This window comes from Paroedura picta, chromosome 7 (assembly GCF_049243985.1).
Source record: "Paroedura picta isolate Pp20150507F chromosome 7, Ppicta_v3.0, whole genome shotgun sequence".
Lineage (NCBI taxonomy): Eukaryota > Metazoa > Chordata > Lepidosauria > Squamata > Gekkonidae > Paroedura > Paroedura picta.
Window position 1 is genome coordinate 16,258,182 of NC_135375.1, and position 23,355 is coordinate 16,281,536.

At 42.9% G+C, this 23,355-nt stretch overlaps 1 protein-coding gene across 29 annotated transcripts in view; it reads right to left on the reverse strand.

Annotated features, from left to right (window-relative positions):
- TCF4 (transcription factor 4) overlaps window positions 1-23,355 on the reverse strand; it is a 427,786-nt gene that overhangs the window by 335,579 nt on the left and 68,852 nt on the right. For 14 of the 29 annotated variants that reach the window (XR_013232983.1, XM_077346820.1, XM_077346828.1 and 11 more), the window contains one exon: window positions 18,061-18,150. The exons of the other annotated variants lie outside the window; for them this stretch is intronic. Coding sequence is in view for 13 of the 14 variants with exons in the window: in XM_077346820.1 (XP_077202935.1) it covers window positions 18,061-18,150 (90 nt within the window). In the remaining variant the exon portion in view is untranslated. The remainder of the gene's footprint in view (window positions 1-18,060; window positions 18,151-23,355) is intronic. 29 annotated transcript variants of the gene reach the window in all.

Consider the following 23,355-nt stretch of genomic DNA (forward strand, 5'->3'; position numbering starts at 1 on the left):
GAGCTTCTCGCTGCGAGGGGGGGGGAAGAGGCAGAGCCATGCCAGCTCAGACCAGAGGCCCATCCTGTCCAGTATTCTGTTCAAGCAGTGGCCAACCAGCTACCTCTAAGAAAATCCCAAGTAAAAAGAGTCAAATATCATCATTCTACCTGTGCCACAGCTTGGCCATCCCTGACTTAGTACGTCCGGATAATGATGCAAGTAACTATAAAGATGAATATGTATTGTATCTTCTGAAATCCCGATACTTGATTTGCTCATTCCAGACTGTATATCACCTCATTCCATCTTCCTTTATTCAATAAACAGGAGTGTGGAATACTTCAGTGTTCTTCCCTATGGATAACTAACAATGCATACAATCTCTCGCGCTCTGAAATCAATGGCCGCATTTTTTTTATCTTTCAGTAGGAGCTGGTCTGCACCACATCCTAATCCATGGTTCCTCTATTTATTTGTGAAACAGCCTGGGGGGTGGGACGTGTCCAGCTGTCCAAGTTGGAATAGGGCCAATCAGGGTGCAGCCAGCAAAGCTGATTGGCCCTGCTCCTGCAGCTCCCGCCCTCTGTCCCTGGACTCTAGCCTCTTTGCTCTCAGACGCACCTCAGTGCCTGGAGCCAGCAGCAGGTAAGGGGAGAGGGCCCTGGGCAAAGGGTCCTGGTGGAGCGCCTGCTAATGCTAACGAGTGCCTCCCGGCCTGCTAAGCAGGGCCTGGTAGCGAGGGCCTCTTGGCCTGCTAGGCTGGGCCTGCTTAAGAGGACTTCTTGGCCTGCTGACTGCCTGCTAAGGAGCTATGTCCTGGCCCTGCTAACAAGCTGTCCAGCCCCCCGCCCATCCCAATGCCACCTTAAGCTGCCTGGCTGGGGGCCAGGACAGGGACCCTTTCGAGGCCCGTTCTTAGGAACAGGTTTTGAAGCTAGTTCTTTAATAAGATCCATAGCAAGAGTTTCAATTCCATTCCAAGCCAAGCAGCCTAGGTAGTCACGCTGATAAAACGTTAATTAAATCAGTGGAATTTAAAATTCTTTGGAAATTATACAGCAGAACATCTTTAAATATAAAGTTTATTTTCAGAAGAGCAGTTAGAGGCAGGCAGTCATTTGAAAAGGGCAGGGCAGGAGAACTAGGCACAAGTTCATTTCGGTATATCCTGTTTATGACCCTCTTGCTACTTACTAAGCCATTCAACTGTGGCAACTGTTGATTTTCTGAATATGGTAATTGTGGTATTTTTATAGATCTCCAGAAACATGTTTACAAACCACAATAGACCTTCACCCACAATGAAACCAATAAACAGTAAATACAAGACACTCATCCAGAAATACTTGTAGATTCTTCAGCATATCATGACGTTTGGGACCTTATTTCCACTCAAAGCATATGCTAACAAAACCCACTTTAAAACACAGAGGAAATGAGGTGATATTCACCAATATGCTGATGGTTTCATCATGATTCAAAATACATTTAACATTTAGTATTATACTGAAAAAATAAAGTTGGGGAGAGAAGTCATCCCCACCCATTTGCTTCCTTCCTTCACCATAACCCTTATACATCAGTCTTCGCCCTCTCTTTCTTGCCCCATCCCCCTCCCTAGCAATCTTCTCTCATCCCCCATTTCCCCCCCCTCACCCCATATATCAATCTCCCTCCCAATCCCCCATCCTTTCTCAATGCCCCAATCTATTTTCCCCATCTCTTCTCAATCTGCCTTTCTCTATCTCTCTACCATCCCTCAGACAATGTACTTTCTTCTCTTCCCGTCCCCTAGATCAGGGATCCTCAACCTGTGGTCCTCCAGATGTTCATGGACTACAATTCCCATGAGCCCCTGCCAGCAAATGCTGGCAGGGGCTCATGGGAATTGTAGTCCATGAACATCTGGAGGACCACAGGTTGACTACCCCTGCCCTAGATAGTACCTTCCCCCCTTCTAACTCCCATATCAGGTGTTTCAGTCTCTACGACTGATGCAGAACCTCCAGGAACTTTACCGCATGGGAGACATTGCTGCACTGCCACCCAGATTTTGGCTCACGCCAGCTCAACCTGCCTCTTCCCATTCAGGCACGGGGGAGCATTTGGCCCGCTGAACCCCATCCGCCCTAGATTCGTGCCCCTGCATGAGGCAGCCACGGTGGTGACATTCTGCCATGCTGCAGGGTGGCATGGACCTTTTATTATTGTTGTATTTTTAAGAACGTTGTTATGCAATCACATGTTCTTACAAATAAGGAAAAGCTCCAGGAAATTCTGCCTTAATGCACAGCACAGCAGAGCTGCCAGAGGCGTTTTTAAAATAATTATATTTCACAAGAAGTGTTCAGGCAAGGGTGGGGAGAAGCCAGGCCGGGACGGACTGAATTTTTTCTTCCCGGAAGCTTAGGCCCAACGTATGTACAAAAAAGGGAACACAGATTTATCTGCATTCTCTTGCCACGGGCCCCCAATGGAGGGCCTGATTCATGCCAGTGCTGAGAATGACAAATTACAGTATTTACTGGCGTATAAGACTACTTTCCCCCCCTGAAAAACATGCCTCCAAGTGGGGGGGTTGTCCTATACGCCGGGTGCACTTCAGTTGGGATAGACATAGCTGCCCATAGTGGCCCATAGTACTGTAATGTAATGTAAGAAACTCTATATTTTGAGTGGAAATGCTGGGGGGGGGGGGTCGTCTTATACGCCCAGTCGTGTTATACGCCGGCAAATATGGTAATTATAATCTAATTAATAATATATTTTGAAAATAATTTTTGTTATCAATTTTTATCAATGTAACTTTGTCTGTTTTGTTTTAAATTGTTATCAATGTAACTTTATTACATGTATAAAGGTTGTTACCCGGCTAAGTCAACCGGGAAGGTATTTATTATTATTTCAACAATATATTAAAAATCCAAATAAATAAATAAATAAACAAATAAATAAATAAATAAATAAATAAATAAATAAATAAATAAAAATCTTCTTTTTTTGGTAGAGCGCAATTTCCTCCTAAATATTATATAGGATGTATACTTGTGGGACATTATATACAACATTAAAATAACTATAAATACTTGCCACTATTGGGAAACCATTTATTAATCTCTGTGCTTCAATAAAGGTTCTTTTAAAAAGGCAAGTTTGTTCTTTTGAGTGGCAAATAAAAAAAATACTGAAAAGGGCAGGTTGGATTTAAAAGAGACAGATATGACCTAAAGGGACTACATTTTACTGTAGTGAAATAAACTGAGGAAACAGTTTGCAGATTAAAACCCCCTTGAAAGGAAGCATCATCTTTGGGAGAGAAAAAAAATCTTTGCGGAGGAAAACAGCTGGAAACAGGAAGCTTTTGTACTTTCATCCTGACTGCTTTGATACCACCACATCCCCATATCATAAAAAGGCACCGAGACTGATGTCAGCTGCATCTTATTTCGACAGAGGAGGAAAAAAGGGCTTTGCAGATTGGAAGCAAGACCATTGCAGCTTAGAAAGAGAAGGAAGGAGAGATCTCCTGCATGCTTTAATCGATTCATATAAAGGAAAACGCAGCAGATTTGTTATCTCTCCTGAAATACGAAATAAAACATTTCACTTCCAAACCCAGTTGTTTGCTCTTCTTTATAAAACAGGTATTTAATAGATGGAAAGAAGCAGGTGAACTGACACATATTTTCCCAAAACTGCTCTTGGACTGGACGGGAATGTTAACATCCAAACACTCGGACCATTCAAACTTTGGGACCATTCAAACACATAGGTAAAGGTAAGGTAAAGGAATCTCCTGTGCAAGCACCGAGTCATGTCTGACCCTTGGGGTGACGCCCTCCAGCGTTTTCATGGCAGACTCAATACGGGGTGGTTTGCCAGTGCCTTCCCCAGTCATGACCGTTTACCCCCCAGCAAGCTGGGTACTCATTTTACCGACCTCGGAAGGATGGAAGGCTGAGTCAACCTTAAGCCGGCTGCTGGGATTGAACTCCCAACCTCATGGGCAGAGCTTTCAGACAACATTTTTGCTGCCTTACCACTCTGCACCACAAGAGACTCAAACACATAGACCTCTTGCCAAATGGCTTTTGTTTTACTCTGCTTAAGGAATATCTTTTATCCTACTCAGGCTAGATGCAGAATGGAGATTAAATAAAATACCATACTGCCATTGATGAGATAGCTCCCCGACGCCCTCTCCGGCCCCGTCTCAAGCGAGCTCCCTGGTACACCGAGGAGCTTCGCGACAAGAAACGGGAACTGAGACGGCTAGAGCGAGTTTGGAGGAAGACTCGTGACGAAGCCTCGAGAACATCTTATAGAATGCAGATGAAAGCCTATGAGATGGCGGTGAAGTCAGTAAAACGCAATTTTTACTCGGCTACTATCGCATCTGCAGACTCACGCCCAGCTCAATTGTTTAAGGTAGTTCGATCCCTCACTGCCCTGATTGAAGGGCAACAAAACAGTAGCCAATTGGACATCAGCTGCGAGGCATTTGCGAGTCATTTTGCGGACAAAATCTCGACACTCCGCCACGACCTCCCTCCAACCTTAGATACAAAAAGTGAACTAGAGGCCCCTTGGCCATCTTTGGAGAAAACGATGAGTAACTTCAGACGACTCACGCTGACCGAAGTGGACAGGATTCTAGCGACAACAAGACCAACTACATGCCCACTAGATCCTTGCCCATCCTGGCTCTTGAAAACAGCTGGCATAAAGATAATGGGCCCCCTCCAGGAGATAATAAACCTATCTCTAACAACAGGAGAATTCCCGGAGGGTTTGAAAGAGGCTGTGGTACGTCCACTGTTGAAAAAAACATCTCTAAACCCACAAGAGCCTAACAACTACAGGCCCGTGTCTCACTTAGCGTTTCTGGGCAAGATGATAGAAAGGGCAGTCGCAAACCAACTGACAGAATACCTGGAAGAAGCTTCGGTCCTAGACCCATCCCAGTCTGGCTTCCGGCCTGGCCATGGGGTAGAGACAGCGCTAGTCGCCCTGACGGACGACCTCCGTCGCCAGTTGGATCGAGGCGGGTCGGCACTGCTGATATTATTAGACCTCTCAGCAGCGTTCGACACAGTCGATCACGAGCTTCTAGCTCGCCGCCTCATCGATGCTGGAATACAAGGGACAGCCCTTCAATGGCTGATCTCCTTCCTCCAGGATCGTGGACAGAGGGTTGCAATAGGAGAGAAAACATCAGGCCGCCGGCAACTTACTTGTGGAGTCCCACAAGGAGCGGTCCTCTCTCCTATCCTATTCAACATCTTCATGCGCCCTCTCGCACAGCTGGTACGGATGTTTGGGCTGGGTTGCCATCAATATGCAGATGACACCCAGCTCTTCCTCCTGATGGATGGCCGCCCTGACTCTCCCCCAGAAGCATTAGCCAGCTGCCTGGAAGCAGTGACGAGATGGCTCAAGCAGAGTCGTCTGAAGCTCAATCCTTCAAAGACGGAGGTCCTGTGGCTAGGTAGGAAGGGCCCATGCGAGGAAGCGCGCCTGCCTACCCTGGGTGGCGTGCAGCTCTCTACGGCTCACTCTGCCAGGAACCTAGGCGTGATTCTGGACGCCTCCCTGACAATGGAGGCCCAGATCACAAAGGTAGCGCGGCTGGCATTCTACCATCTCCGCCAAGCCAAACTACTAGCGCCCTACCTGGCCCCGGAACACCTAGCCACAGTGATCCATGCGACGGTCACCTCTAGACTGGACTTTTGTAACTCGCTCTACGCAGGCCTGCCCTTAGCCCTGACCCGGAAACTACAACTGGTTCAAAATGCAGCAGCCAGGATCCTCACGGCAACACCGTGGAGGTCCCATATCCGGCCTATTCTCCATCAGCTGCAATGGTTACCAGTTGAATTCCGGATCAGACTAAAGGTTCTGGTAATTACCTTCAAGGCTATACGCGGTCAGGGCCCAGTGTACCTGAGGGACCGCCTCCCCGCCTATGCCCCCAAAAGAGCTCTGCGCTCTACTGCCTCCAATCAGCTAAGGATCCCTGGCCCTAAAGAAGTCCGTCTGGTCTCGACCAGGGCCAGAGCATTCTCTGTTCTGGCCCCTACCTGGTGGAACGAGCTCCCAGAGGAGATCAGGGCCCTGACGGAGCTTAAACAGTTCCGCAGGGCCTGCAAAAAGGAGCTCCTCCACCAGGCATTTGGCTGAGACCAGATGTAATCTACAGCGACCAAGGGCCCCTGCTCCCCCCCACCCCCCCCTCAGAATTCAATCAATAAGCCACCCCCCTCAGAATCCCATCAATAAGCCCTGGACCTGTTTGTGTTATGATTGTTTATTGTTATATTGTGTTGTGTTTGGTTGCAATTGTTGGTTATTGATGTACATGTTCTACAGACTGTTTTATGTATGGTTCTCTGTTATAATGTAAACCGCCCTGAGCCTCCGGGGAGGGCGGTATAAAAGTATGATAAATAAATAAATAAATAAATACTCACATACTAATTGTGCATATTTAGATGAGGCAACTTGGATCCATGGCTAACAAACGATAATGTGAGATTTTCAGAATCAACAGACTGTTTTGAATCTCTAGATTCAGTTTCTAACAAAATGTTTCTAACTGAAAATCAATGTTCTCTAGCAATAATTGTCCATACACAAAGAGAAGACCTTTGTGGTAGCCATGACAGCTTGACAGAGAAGAATGTCATCATGGAATCCCCCTATTTGGGGTGTGTCTTTTTTAAAAGATAGAAGAGGGAGAAGGAAGAGGAGTTAGTTCTTATTTGCCACTCTTATCTACTAAGAGTCTCAAGCATCTTACAATCCCCATCCCTTTCCTCTCCCCACAACAGAGACCCTGTGAGGGAGGTGAGGCTGAGAGAGCCTTGCTTAGTCAGAACAGCTTTATCAGTGCTGTGGCCAGCCCAAGGTCACCCAGCTGGCTGCAAAAGAACTCTTGAAGGTGAAAGACAGACAGATGCCCCTGTTTTATGGTGTAACCTTGAGACTGCTTACAGTGCTACAAAACTGTGGTGAGCAATGCATTATGAGCATTCTTTATTTCAGATGAGTGCTTGTTTTGTAGCCTTCTGTACTCCAATGATTTATCATCATCTTGGAAACATCATATGTTATGTTTGACCTTTATCAAAGGAAATGCATGATAGTTTGAGATAGGAAAAGGCCAGCCATGTCCTACAACAGGGATAGTCAACCTGTGGTCGTCCAGATGTGCACGGACTACAATTCCCAGGAGCCCCTGCCAGCAACCACTGGCAGGGGCTCATGGGAACCAATCGCCTTTGGTCCCTCACCCCTGACCAGCCCCTCCTCCTTCCACTTCCCTCCGAGGCTTGGAGGCTGCAGATCCCTGCCATAAGAGAGCTGTCCCTGCCAGTGAGTTCCATAACAGCTGCCTGCAGCCTTTCCAGGCCCCAGGGAGAGGGTCCACAGAGTTCTTCTACCACCACCACCCCAATCTAGTGCCTGTTGTATTCCTGAATGCAACAGGATTGGCCCCTAGGAAATAAATAAAATAAATGTACTTGTTCTGCTGTTCCATGTGCACTGTCCCACCATGTGCACTGTCCCGAGACACCGCAGTGAGGGGTGGTATATAAATCAAACAGACAAACTCCTTGTGCCTGCCATGGTCCTTTGCCTTCTCTACAGGCGGTGACCATGTCCATGATCCAGCCAACACTGGCTCCGGCTCATCTCCCACTTGTGAGTACACCATCCTACCAAAATACATTGCAATATTGTCATACTCCTTGTGTCTGTCACGGTCCTCCACCTTCTCTATGGGTGGTGCCTATTTCCATGAGTGGGCCAACGTCGCTCCCTACCCAACTGGATCAAGTATCCGACCACATTCTGCTGATAATTAAGCATTCCGATGGGTACAGACTTGGCATTATTCCATTTGGAAAAGCATCTCCTTGAACAGTAAGTGCTTCCCCACATACATTTGTCAGCAGTCCATCAATCATTTGCCGGGGGGCCATTTGCCGGGGGCAGGCGCGCGCGGGGGGGGGGGGGGAGGGCGGGATACCCAAGCCGTTTATTTATAAACTGCAGTTCAATGGGAACAATAAGCCGGGAGTCACAAAAACCGCCAAAATAAAATACAAGTCAAGAAACCCGTTGCCAGACTGAGGTCTCAAGACGGACCGGTGTGGTCCCTTGGGGGTCCTGCTGCTCCAACCACAATAGCAGCAGGACGTGCCTCATTTCCTTCAACTGCTCAACATGGTTCTCTGTACGATGTTTGTAAACTTCCTTCCTTTACGCATCAGGCTCTCAAACTGTCGTCAGTCCTTGGGACTAATAATATCCTGTTGATGTCTCAGCAAGCCAACTCTTTTTAATTTTTTTTTTTAAAAAAACCTTTTTTTATAGCTATTTTCCCTACCCGTTTCTCAAAGGAAAATGCTGATTGAGCACCATCCCGGGCACACGCAGTTGAAAGTAGGTCTCGTAAACAGGGCCGTTTTTCCTATTCATTAATCTTAATTTAGCAGGACTCTGAGCCCATCTCGCCTAAGACACCTGCACAAACTGTAGCAGGGAAATCAGTGGGATCAAATTAACTATTCCATATTTAAGGGGAGGTAAATATGTATAATGGAATAAAAAAAAATGCTGCTAGTTTAATTTATTGGCTGCTAGTTTAATTCATTTTAAGAACCCAAACTGCATGGAATAGAGCTCAGGCCAGCCTTTATATTCATAGAATCCTAGAGTTGGAAGGGGCCATACAGGCCATCTAGTCCAACCCCCTGCTCAACGCAGGATTAGCCCTAAGCATTCCTACAGTCTCTCTGGTGAGAGGAACAACTGTGTCCTTGTGCCATACTATTAGATTATGTTCATTCCCAATGAGACGGACCTATATCCACATTTATGTATCACCTATGCATCACGTTGCTCCAAATGACCCTTCAACATAATTTAGGGAAGAGGTCCCCAACATTGCGCTTACAAAAATCAATTCCACACAAGGGAAAAAGGCCAGGCCGGCGTTCCTATATCCTGCCACACATTGTTATTCATCTTTAAGGTGCTACTAGACTCTCGACTCACAAGAGCTCATACCCTGCCACAAATTATATTTGTTTTTACGGTGCTTCTGGACTCATAAAAGCTCATACCGTCACAAACTGTGTCACTCATTAAGGTGCTGATGGACTCTTGACACACAAAACCTCATGGCTTTCCACAAACTGTGCTAATCTTGAAGGTCCTACTGGATTCTCTATTCATAAAAGCTTATGCCCCACCACAAGCTGAGCTATAAGGTTAGTGTATAAAAGGAGTGGCCAAATTGTGGCTCTCCAGACGTCCATGTTCTACAATTACCATGACCCTCTGCCAGCACCATGCTGTTCGGGGCTCAGGGTAATGGAGAGCCACAATTTGGCCATAGTCTATACGGTGAAACTGGACTCTTGACTCATCACAACTCATACTTTCCCACAAAAGTACTACTGGGCTTTTGTTCTTACTCCTCTTGACTTAGTCATACTGGTGCTGCTGATCTATGCTATGGCAACCTTGAAACTAGACTACAGTGTCATATTCTATTTGAGGCTGCCCTTGAAGGCAACTCAGAAACTTCAGTTACTGGAAAACGTTGTGGCTTCTCCATAGATCAGAGGCTGCCAAACCAAACACATTGTAATAATTTTGAAATCACTTCCCTGGCTCTATATTTAATTCCAAACTCAGTTTAAGGTGCTGTTTCTTACTGCTAAAGACCTTCCCTTTCCAGGACTGATGTAATTAAAAAACAGCCTCACCTGGTACAATCCATGTGCCAGCTCCATTCTTCCAAGAACATCTTGACTGCTGTGTCTGTCTATTTTCTCCAGATTCAAACCTTCCAAATGGTTCATGACGGAAGGTCAAGAGAGCACCTTCTGTATTATTATTTAGAATACATTTTAATTGAGATTCTTTATAAATCTGCTCTTTATCTCTCGATACAACTGAAACACATGGTAAAGCAACCTTGTTTCAGATGGCGTTCATATTTCTGAAACTTTGGAACCAGGGGTTGTATCACCTCCCCCATGACCAGAGGCTATTAATATTAATTATCTGATGAGAAGAAAACAGGGTGGGTGCAGTTATTTCTAGGTAAGGAATCCCTTCACCTGTATGCCACTATTCTTGTTCAATAAATATCTGACTTCTAATGACTGGGTACCTGAGCAGAACCTTCGATGATGATGTCAACCAGGAGACAAGTTCCTATGGGATCTTCAGGTGCTTTAGAGCAGTGGTCCCCAACCACCGGGGACCACTCAACGCCGGGGACCACTCACCGGGGACCACAGGTTGGGGATCGTTAGTTTATGCAATATTTTGGTCAGTATTTCTTTTTTTTTTCTGTTTAAAGGAATAGAATCTTTAGTATTAAAATCATTTCTTTTGAAGTGCTCACCTATTCATTTATTTTTTTCATGGTCTGACCGTTTTATCCAGATGCTTATTCTTACTAGGGGGTAGACCTGTATTTGGGCTATGTGACATGGCGTTATACTGCAAGGTGGAACTTGTATGCCTATATTTATGCCTTGATATAGAAAAATCTTTCCACACAGATGATTAGTACATCAGTGAGGAATATTCTCAAACAGCCTTTCCCCCTTACATGCTAGTTTTCTGTATGTCTTTTTGAGAATATTTTCAGGTATAAGGAAGTATTCCGCCATGTGGTCCTTCGACTAATTGGAGGTGGGCCCCGAAGGACGCCTTCTCCCCCCCCCCCCCCGGACCTTTACAACACACATTGGGTGTCATTGTCTCCATCACTCCCAGATGGGACTCTCTCGTTGCAGTGAAACAAGCTCAGGGTTCCCATTGATTTGTCATTGTCATGAGTTAAAATTCCCATGAAAATAAAATGTTCCTTATGTTCATTGTTGTGGCGTGTCTGTATCTTATTTTGAAGGGATGTTTAAACATTACCATAGCAATCAGAGAGCGTTAGGGCAGGGGTTGAGAGTAGAGGAGTAAACTACCCCCCCACCGGGCCTCAGTAAAAGGCGTTGAGTGGTCCCCGATGATAAAAAGGTTGGGGACCACTGGCATAAACGATAAACCTCAAAGCAGGACCCAGTTCCTACATCAGGAACTCTCAGAATTTCAAGATAATCGGTGTAAGAAAAATTGCAGACTTTAGAAAAATGAACTCAATAAACCTAAAAAAGAGTATTAAGTTCCCAATCGGCAGTAGACTTCAAGATCCAGACTTGGAAAAAAGTTCACACTGAAAGTAAGCACAGTGTTTTATATATGCCTTCTCCCCCATGGATCAGGACCATAGTCTCTCATCACCCTCATGTTCCCTCTTTAAGAATTCTGAGTGACACCTCGTTACAATGTGGATGGCCCTTCTGCCCCCTGCATGACTGTTCCCACTATAATTGTAGTCTTCTAGGCCCCTACAGTCTAGAATGCAGTTTTTACGCTCTTTGCTCCTGGGAGTTTGGTCTTTTTGCCCATGTGCTGACTGTTGGGATTGAACACCAGGCCTCATGGGCAGAACTTCAGACTGCATGTCTGCTGCCTTGCCACTCTGCGCCACAAGAGGCTCTTAATCAAAGCATTACATCAACCCAAAATGTAGAAAGATATTGTGAATACACATAACAACTTTCATTCTGGAACATTTTCCTTCCTCCCTCTGAAATCAGGTATGGAGGCGGGGAAGTGCTGTTCAGACTTGAAACACAGAACTGCACCCTGACCGTGCATATCAAATTTTATCTGAATGCAACAGGGTTTAAGGAAGACTGCAAAATACAACATACCCACATGGTATACTAAATCACAAGACAACCTCAATGCCTCATTTTTTTTAAGCTGGCCATTAATCCACCAGACCAATTACTGCCTATTCTGAGTGTCCATAATTTTTCAAACTTCCTCAATGAGATCTTCTAAATATAAATGCCAGGAACCACCTACATCTACAGAATGTGTACTATCACTGAACTGAAGTACTATCATAGCTTTGTAGCTTCGCTTGACCACATGTACTGACGTGACTCACCAAAACAAACATCTCTGAATCCATGGACATCAACAGTGTAACCCTGAGAAGAGTTACACCCTTCCAGTGAAATCTCTGGAATTAGAAGGGCGTAACCTGGCGTAGGATTGTACTGCACATTATAAAGGTATTATTAATAAAATGTGTAAGATCATGAATGGTGCAATACAAGATAGAGCTATAAATGTGTTTGTCAAAGACACTATCAAAGAAAAAACCACCGTAGTCCAGAAGACAGCGTATTTGGGTCCATTCATTTTTTCCCCCGTTTCGTAGGATGATTCCTACCATGATTCCCAAGATGAATTTCTACACAAAAAAACATTGTGAACTGTTGCCAACGATGGAACAGCATGGCAGCGATCCCAGGAATAGAAACTTAGATTGTTGGCATGATGTTCCCTCATCAGCAATACTCCCTCAAAGCATTTTCACAGATATTTGTCACAGCAATTACGGCAGAAATTGTCCCATGATGCCTTGGGGGGGAGGGGGGTGGACTTGTTGTCTAGGCTGTTAAGACTTTTATTTCATTGTTATTTACTCCCCCAGTGAGCATGCTCAAGATTACTGCTGGGGGTTCAACCCTAAGTCTACTACGGATAAATCACCGAAGCTTAAAGAGCTTCCCCCCTGTAAAACCGTCTTAACAATGACCTTTGACATAAAACTAAAATAGTATGCGAGAATGTAAAAAGAGCTCTGGTGGATTGTTACTAATGTAATCTACATAAAATGTACTAAACTTGGTAGATCAATATCAGAGAAGGTTTAAAGACATCTGTCTATGTAAGTTACTGTCATGCTGTGGGGATCAACCTTGGGAGAAATGAGGTTGCTGGGGCCAGAGATCACGACCTACAGGAGTGGGAACTAAATGGAACAACATGTAGCAGGGGTAGTCAAACTGCGGCCCTCCAGATGTCCATGGACTACAATTCCCATAAGCCCCTGCCAATTGTAGTCCAAGGACATCTGTAGGTAGTTTGACTACCCCTGATGTGGGTGATGCTGCAACCATGCCAATTTTTTTAAAAAAGAGACTTAAAAGTGTCTAAAGACTCTAATTCTGCTATCACTAATTTCTAGCATTCAAATAGTGGCTTATCCAGAATCCTAAAAGCTGCTAAGAACTTTGCAGAATGATAAATCTAGGCAAGGAACTTTAAAGTACTATTCAAAACCCAGAGTAAAAACACTAAAAACTGAAACTATCAATTAGAAAAATTATATTAGTGCACTACTGAAGTCCTCAGTCTGCTATTTATTTGCTGTATGTGTATATATTTTTCCAGAAAATTGCCCCAACGCGATTTTAATACTAGAGAATATTAAGCGCTTTTTAAAGAACTTTTGCTACTTTCATATTTAAACATAAATGACTTTGGAACGCATGCACATGCACCAACCTTTAATGGCATTAAAAGGACAATGAAACTTACAGCAAGTAGCCTTTACGACAGAAGATTTTACAATTATAGCCAGTAAAATGACGTGAGTTTGTCACAATTTGGCAGACCTCAATCATCTGAGCGTTTTCAAAGCCCAAAGAGTTAAGCCTGTATATTTGGATTTAAACTAATTTAATAGAGCTGACTACAGTGAAAAAATGATCATCTTAAAGTCCAAATTCTGCAACCTAGATTGCAACCTGAAATTTAACCATAATATGCTCCCTCACTTTCATAAAGGTGCTGAACTCAGGATATTAAATCAAAGGACGCCACATGATTTTAAGCTGTCCACTGCCAACACAATATTTTAGGTTACCAGATTTCATGTTTGGTTCGTATTGTAAAAGAATCGCATGGCAGAGAAATTACAATCTATCAGCACACCTCTTCCCAGAGGCACAATTTAACACAAGGCTGTGGGGCTGGAAACACCCATCCAGAGCTCATACCCAACCCATGAGCAACTGGTACTAGGGAGGGAGGCAAGAGGCTGCTCAGGGGTGGGGGGCAGTGAGCAGGTGCACGTGGTGAGGTGTGTGTGATCAAAGCTGTCAAGAATTACAAAGGAAATGGCTGGAGGCGAGGCTAAGATGAGGTAAAACAGTGAGGGAGAAACAGCAGCAAAGGAAGAAGTAGAGGCACTCATTTTCCCCTCCAACAGCAGCTCAGGAAGGCTTGGTGAAGCCAGTACACAGGGTGAGGAGCATGGAGTGCCACTGCAGCCCCAATCAACATGGCAACCGTGAGGAAGACTGGTGAGAGCTGGCTACCTCCCTTCTCCCCCTCCACGTATCCTCAGCCCATGATGGAAAAGGGGTCACAGGAAGGCAAAAGGCACCCACAGGAGGTTTCAGAAACAGCCTCTCTGTCAGGCCTTCCCCTCAGCCCCACCGCTTCTATGGGAAATGCAGGAGGGATGACGATTGGGGATGGGGGTATTTGGGACAGTGTGGTTCAGACACCTGCCCCCTCCTGAAACAGGAATGTCATCTGGGGCTCCTTAGCCTGGACAACCTCAGAGCATTAGTGGGCTGTGGCTCTTCAATATCCTCACAAACAGGGTGGGGGACTATAGGAATCAAAGAGTAAGAGATAGATCATAACAATGCTTGGCAGCTGATAATGGACCATGGGGGGGGAATAAATGCTGAAACATACCTTATTTACTTGCAAGGTAGATTATTCATCTCCTAAAAGTGCTACATATATGAAAATTAACTAATTTGATGGACATGTAAGATAGTCCCCCCCCCCTTTATGATATCCCTTGGGGGGGATTAGTGATGTATGTGAATTGGGGTTTTAGTAGGTTCCCTGTTAAAAAATTGCTTTCGCCGCTCAAATCAATAGCTTTTGTCTGTATGTTTTGAGTACAAAAATAATACTGTTAATTGGACTTGCCTGTGTCATTTATAAAGTTTATATCTCCAGTACCTGGCATTCCAGTTTATGACGCACATGGCCCAGCCCGACAAAAAGACATTTATGTCATATCAGGCCCGTGTAAAAAATGAGTTTGACACCTCTGATTAACGCTTCCTAAAAATAGCTGATGTTGTCCATGTGCGTACTATACCGCATAACAGGCAGTTTAATAGTTATAACAAAGAAAATCTGTGGAAACAAAAGGTAAGACTGCTGGTGAGGCTGCAATGGCCTTTTGCTATACAACCTTATTTATTATCCCTATAGCCTTGTCTTGGAAAGAGGCCATATTCACATGGAAGACAAAAGGATGTTTTCTGCCAAGTTTGAGAAATAAGCATCAAATATGTATGCAGGTCTCGTAGGAAGCCGTGTATTTGGTGTTGTGATTTTATGCCAGATTTTGCATGAAATTCCACACGTGCGGAATCTCAGCAGGCAACAGCCTGCCCAAAGGCTCCAAAACAAAAAGAATAAACCACAAATGTTATTACGTTTTGTAAATCCTGTGAATCTGGGAACTCTTCATTCAGCCTGTTTGGAAGCATATACAAAACAAAACTCCGATCTGCATTACCAGGATTACGTTAATCTTGTGGGCAGTCTGGCCCTCCAAACACCTTGAAAATTAATGGAGCATGCTCCGGCATAGGAAACTTGAGGAATGGAGATGCAATTTTTCTCAGCATACATTTGGGGATAACACTGCAGAATAGAGCAGAACTACTGTAGAATATGCTGTTTTTAGATTTCACTTGCTCTCCTGCAGGGATCAGATAGGTGCATGGTGGGCTATGTATATCATACAGTTATAAGAAAGCTACATTTTATAAAGGAATGAGATGTATCTTTGGGAGCATAATACTGTTAGATCTGGTGACATCGATTTTGAAATGTTTTAAAGAACTGGACTTGGGGCAAGAAATTGGTTTACTTTATAGTATAATATTGAAAATGATTGTAAGAATCTTGATTGTCCAACAATGGAAAACTAAACAAGGAATACCAGGTAGTGATCATTTGCAAACTGTCTGAACAACAATGTCAATGCTACTATACAGGGAATGAAAAAAATACTGAGATATACTGGGTTTTTTTTTCAGTGATGCACAGAAAGAAAGGTAAGGGCCAAATGGTTACGTTCACCTCCCTCAAGTCTATATCCTAAAGGAATGCAGCTCACACACCCCTGACCATACTAGGCAAAAGCCAAGGATCCGCAGGACAGACGGTTCACATGACATAAACAAGATAGTCAATCCACCTGTTTCAAGGGAAGGCCAACAAAATTAGCTCTACTACTGGACCAGGAACCACTGGACCTGAGAGAAAAGTCCCCAGATTATTAAACCAGTCAGGTTAAGATCCAGTGTGTGAAATGACATCAGTTGCATCCCACAAGATTAAAAGAATGAGAAACCAGGTACATTCAGGCAAAGTGGAGATTACAAGATGGGAATGATAAAGAGTCCAGGACACAGAAAGGCAGACCAGGATATAAAATAGATACCAGGGAGCTGTACCCGAAGGAAAGATAAAACAAAGGAGCTGTAGAACTTGTAAGAGATTAAGACATTGCCTTGCAGATGACTTCTTATAACTGCAGGCTGCTCTTCATATATATGAGGAAGCAGCTAATCAAGACCATCTTCATGCATCCTTGCTTGGAACTCCAAATAGTCTGTCTTTATCTTTTATAATGTAAGAGACCCAGTTAAGCAAGGAAGTGTCCTGTTCTAAACTACGCATCAACTGAAAAGTGTATGATTACTGTCAACAACAATATTCAGCATTAGGTGAATTTCCTCCAGGCCAGGCTGGATTCTGGAAATTTTGAGTGGTGGTGGGGATCACTTGGGGATGAAACTGGGGTCACCATAGGTGGGCAGATAGTTGTGAGTTTCTGCATTGTGCAGGGGGTTGGACTAGATAACCCTGGAGGCCCCTTCTAACTCTAAGATGCTATGACAACACACCCATTTTTAAATATATACTGCTGAATTAAAATGTTACCCTTTTAGCATTCCTATAACTCTGGGGTTTCTTGAAGGCTCTAGAAGGGTTTCTCGAATGGGTGGGAGTTAATTATTTATAATATATATATATATATATATTAATTTATTAAACATTTATTGGGTGGTATGACCATAAATGGTCATGTCAACCCTCCCTCCCAAAATGGCCAATAATGGGACTGCCGTGGGAGGCAAGGGGAGGGGTTTATCACAGCACTGAAGAATGTTTCAGGGGTTTCTCAATGGTAAAAAAGTTGAGGAAGGCTATTTTGAGGTATTGAGACAATAGTATGTTTAATCAGTTTTCAGCATCACATCAGCACATTCTTTTTTTTTTAAGTGTGTACTATTGAAGTCACTGCGGACTCAATAGCAAAGCTCTTACATATGTGATCAAAACTGCAGGGAGGAGAGAAAGAAAGCACTGCCAGTATCTAAATCAAATCCAAGATGAACAATTTGTTTGCCCACAAGGTTGCATGTAAAGACTGCAAGAGTGCTTCTTGTTTCTTCTTGCAGTATGCCAACCATGTAATACTGAATTAAAATAATCCTCCTTTTCCTTGCTTGCCCCCCCCCATTTTGCTTGTGTCAGCATTTTTACTTGGACTGAAGCACTCATTCTTCTTAATACCAGTAATAAGGACATGCCCCACAGAATGAAAGGGATTTCTGCAACACAGAAATTTGTTTTCAATTTTCTTAAATCCAGGTATTATATAGATTGACCCTGGTGAAATGTTTGAGCTTGCTCTATGGATTTAGATATGGGTTGCAATATAACTGCTGACCATTTCATAATCTTAACTTCACTAGTCTAAATGCCCTCTGCTTCCATTTGCCATTTAGGCAGTTAGCAATTTTTAGGCTCAACGTTGTTTTGGTTTTGTTTTTTTTAAAAACATGCAATTGATACAACAAACTGTCTTTTCATACCTGTTATCTTGTTGCTAAACTGCCAATCAGTTTTCAGTTTTGGAAGGGAAGGCTACAAAATATCTTTCCCTGTAGACTATCTGATACAGGCGATTGGAATCGTTCCATGTTGTTACGAACTTTTCCCTCTGCCAAATTTCTTTCGAAACCTTCAGGTCTTTTATATTATGTCTCTACAACATGACTAATAAAATGGTGAAGTTACCCAGTGATGAATCGGCTCCATTGTTTAGCATTGTGTCATTCACAATGGTTGCACTGAATTGCACAAGGGGCCCAATTCTGAAAATGTTCTCTAGATAAAATGGAAAGAAAGAAAGAAAGAAAGAAAGAAAGAAAGAAAGAAAGAAAGAAAGAAAGAAAGAAAGAAAGAAAGAAAGAAAGAAAGAAAGAAAGAAAGAAAGAAAGAAAGAAAGAAAGAAAGAAAGAAAGAAAGAATTTAAAAGAGATAGGGACTACGGACTATATATATATATTATTTATACTACATACTATTCTATTATACATTATATTCAATTACACACAAACACACACTGTCTTTTGTTCTGTGTTATGATTCCACTGTGTAATTTCTCCAGCATTTACCATGTCACATTAACACTTACAATTTGTTTCAGCTCTGTTTAAGATTTCTGCAATCATAATCCTATTATATTGCTTACTGGATGTTGTATTCACTTTGAGTCTTAGTGAGAAAAGTAAGACTATACATGAAATGAAATAATAAATAGGATATCTCAAAGCTTGAAAACACACAACAAAGGGCAGCCAAGATTATAAAGAGGCTGGCTGGAGCACCTTTCCAATAGGGAAACGCTAGATTGTCAGGGACTTTTTGCCTCTTTCTATGTTGTTGCATGAAGATTAGCACAAATGTGCTCGGTAAACCAGATCCTATCAGGTTTCCAGTACACATACACATTCATATTTAAAGACAGACCCGTGTAGTGGTGTAGTAGTTAGGAGTGCGGACTTCTAATCTGGCGAGCCGGGTCTGATTCCGCGCTCTCCCACATACAACCAGCTGGGTGACCTTGGGCTCAACACAGCACTGATAAAGCTGTTCTGACTGAGCAGGAATCTCAGGGCTCTCTCAGCCTCACCCACCCCACAGGGTGTCTGTTGTGGGGAGAGGAAAGGGAAGGCGAATGTAAGCCGCTTTGAGCCTCCTTTGGGTAGAGAAAAGCGGCATATAAGAACCAACTCTTCTTCTTCTTCAGTAATATCAGGGCTCTCTCAGCCTCACCTCCCTCAAAGGGTGTCTGTTGTGGGGACAGGAAAGGGAAGGCAAATGTAAGCCGCTTTGAGACTCCTGGTAGAGAAAAGTGGCATGTAAGAACCAACTCTTCTTCTTCCGTATCATTTTTACACATTATGTGTTTTCTCCAAAGAACACCATTGTGACCCTGGTGTTTCCTATGGCAATCATAACGTATGGAGCTCCCCTAAACTGGAACTAACAGAAATCAAGGGAGTCAGATTCTAAATAATTTCTGACCAATGACTTGGTCTCAACTGATAATCTGATAAGAAGCTACAAACAGAAAGGTCCTTTATCTTACCGACCTAAAACTGGATGGGGCCTACAATTTACTTCTTGTAAGAAGTGATCAGGAATAATTCTAAGACCATCTGAATTCCTTGCCATGGATACAGAGTTACTAATTCCGAATAACATTGTTGGGTTTTTCCTATCAAATTCACAGGCTCACAGTTCTAACAATAATGTGTTATACGGATTAACCAAGAAACCTAAGAAATGCATCTCTCATACGTACTCAAGCATCTCTGTTGGAGCTACCACATTTCCGCAGGACCTGCAAAGTGGAGCTCTTCCACCAGGCATTTGAGGTCAGTGAAAACAGTGAAAACACCTATTGGACCCTCCAATCCAAACATGCTCACCCTACGGGGCACAGTTGTACATTGCCAGGAATAAACGTTCTATTGCCGATGTTATGTTACAATTATTGTTGATGATGCCGCATTGTTAATAACACAGTTATTGCACTTATGTTTTACTGTATTATACAACATATGTTCCCTGTAAACCGCCCTGAGCTGCAAGGGAGGGCAGTATATAAATCTACCTAATCCAATCTATCTAATGTAAATAAATAAATAACAGCAAGTATATTATGCAACTCATGTTCCCTGTAAACTGCCCTGAACCACAAGGGAGGGTGATATATACATTTATCTAATCTATTCTAATCTATCTAAATCAGTGGTTCTCAACGTGGGGGTCGCAACCCATTAAGGGGTCGTTTGGCCATTTCGCGGGGGTCACCAAGACACCTCAGCGGTGGTGCCATGGCACTGGCCTCCTCTGCGCCACCTCGGAGCTCATGGAAGCCGTGGAGATCACTGAAGCTGTGCGGAGGAGCCCAGCACCACAACGAACAGGAGCGGTGGCACGTGCACATGTGGGCATTAGGGCGGTTGAGAACCGCTGATCTAAATAAATGAATAAAATTCATTCAACAGCAAGTATTATTAAGAGAAAAGCATGATAATGAAGCAGACAATGTTCACAAAAACCTAGCAAACTTTAATCTAACAGGCATAAATGTCATCAAAGTATTTAATGAAATTTCATTCACAAATAGAATATATGGGGCATACCCAATACATTATTGTTTTATCACACATTTCACCCTAATCTGGGATGGTCCTGTGTTTAAAAAACAGACAATAATATTCACAAGGGGGAAAAGCAATTTAAAAACTAAGGAGGACAAAATTCAACGTAATGTATCTCTTTTGCTCCAGTTACTACAACTGTGATTAGTATCAAAAGATAGCGCCAAACTCCTTATTCTGTTCAGAAGCACTGTGGATAAATCATTTCAGTAGCACAGCAAGGTACTGGTGGATGCACAACACAGTTTAGGTGAAATTTCACTGCTGAACAGCCATATGAACCATTTTGGGAATCACAATATTAATTTTCCACAATATCCTAGTTAATATGTTATATGTTATATTTGTTATGACATTCCATATAATTACCCCGTGACATTTTATGTAAATCGCCCAGAGCTGTATGGAAGGGCAGTATAAAAATCTAAATTAAATAAATAAATAAATCTAAATTAAATAAGTAAATAATTTTTTCCCGGCAATAAGATTCTACATCTAGGCACTATAAATAAATTAATTAATCTTGTTTGTTTTCCAAACAAACTGTTCAGCAGGGCCAGTACTGCGACAGCAGTGATGCTGAAAGAAAATTTCAATGACCTCCACAAAAACCCTGAAATAATGATACCCAAGCCTGTCCCCAGACTGCCTGCACCACCACTCATGCATCAGAGAACACCCAAGCCAGTAGCACCATATCACTACCTACAGCATCAGCTACGCATGCTAAGCTTAGCCCTATATAAATAAAGCATTCTCAACCGGGGTTGTGTGAAATCCTGGGTTTCCTTGCTGGCCCTGCAAGGGTTTCCCAAATGGGTGGGAGTTACTTAATTTTATATATATATATATATATATATATATATATATTTAAATTTGTTAAATATTTAACAGGTAATATGTCCACATATGGTCATGTTGATCCACCCACCCCTCCCAAAATGGCCAACGATGGGCCTGGGGGGGGGTCAGAAGGAGAGGATCTCGGGTGTGCGTGTACACAACTGATTGTGCCACTTCTGGGATTTCTTGAAGCCTGAAGGGATTTCTCTATGATAAAAAAATTGAGAAAGGAATGGACAAGCCTGAATGACAGGTAAGGGGGCAGAAATGAGTACTGGTTAGCAGCAGGCTGTGGTGCCTCTGAAGAAGTCTACTCAATAAACCCAAGGAAAGTCCCAGGGGACAAGGGAGAGGGATGGGATTCACTGGAGCCAGATAGAAACATTTATACTTCCCCAGCTCAGGGTCATGGAAGACATCCTGGTCAGCTCCATAAGCAGCCAAAGGGGGTGGGGGTGGAAACTAGAGAGCAGTCAAGAACCAAAATACGAAGCAATCATGTTCATTCCTAGAAAAAGCATGATTTGGCCATAGTGATTCATCATCATCATCACTATTTATTAGACGTGTTAGTCGCCTCTTCCAGTATCATATAGGGACACTCACAGTATCAAATACGGACCACATTGTAGTAAATATTGCAAGCACAGAAGGCTGCTTCTCTGTAAACATTTACCTAGGAGTAAGCCCCAATTAACACAGTGGGACTTACTTCTAAGTAAGTATTTTGTTCTATTGACCCAGGCTTTTAATTAAGGGGCTGATCTTTTAACACAATTAAACATTATTTTAGTGAGGATATTCTAATTTTAAACGGAGAGTCATCTGTTTTATAGTCTGTGTTTTTATCTTGGGATCAGTTTGTAGTGCTGGATTTTGATTAGTATCTTTTAATCTTTTGGTTTTTTTATTATTTTCATTTTGTAAGCTTGATATTCTAATGCCAGACAGAGGAAGACAGGCTGGAGAAGTAGCATGACAATTCTCTAAATAAATAAATATTCACCAGATTGCTATGTATACTGATTTTTTTTAAATACATTTAACAAAACTGCATTTAGGATCACACTGCCTGCCATGCAGAAGTTGTTTAAATGTGATTTAATCTTGCTAAAACAAAAACAAATTGGTAGCTATACTGAAGAGCTCCATGCTCCTTCCTTTTGTAAAAATAAAATATTATTTTCTTAGACTCCATACAAAGGAACAATTGTGTCAACCTTTATATTCAAAGCCTCTGGAGAGGGCAGTATATAAATATAATAAATAAATACAAGTTGTGTAGTGTAACTGCCACTGAAAAGAGTTATCAACATGCAAAAATGGACAGGGTAACCTTGTGGCTCTGAACTGTTACCTACCTAAAATTTAAGATTAAGCTCTCTTGGGAAAACAGAGGATTCAAAAAGAGGCGGATTTCGCCTTAGGCAACCAAAACTGCTGCCTAGGGAAGCAGATCTGTGTGGAAATAACATTCTTAATGCTTACGCTGGCCAAACCTTGATCAGCAAAACTCACTAACTTTGCTGAGAACAGGATAGATTCTTATAATTTGTAAATTGAGATCATAGCATTAAATATACGCAAAAAGAAAGAAGAACCAAGCTCATGGGTTGGTGAAGCTATGGCGAAATAATATCTCCTGAGATTCCTTAGTGCTCAGGTTTGAGGTGGGAGAATTTTACAAAACAGCAAAGAAGCTTTTCTGTCTTGAGCAGACTGTTACCGTCTCTCCCTTTAATTCCGTCTCCTGACACCAGTCTTAAAGGAACAAACTGTTAGTTCAAGGTTTACTCAACCAGGGTTTTGTGAAACCCAGGGGTTGCTTGATGGCCCTGGAAGGGTTTCTTGAATAGGTGGGAGTTAATTAATGTGTAATGTATTTTTAAAATTTGTTAAACATTTATCAGTGATATGATCGTATAGGGTCATTTGACCCTCCCCTCCGCCCAAAATGGCCAATGGGGCTGAAGGCGGTGGAAGAGGAGGGGTCATGGGTGGGTAGGTAGGTACA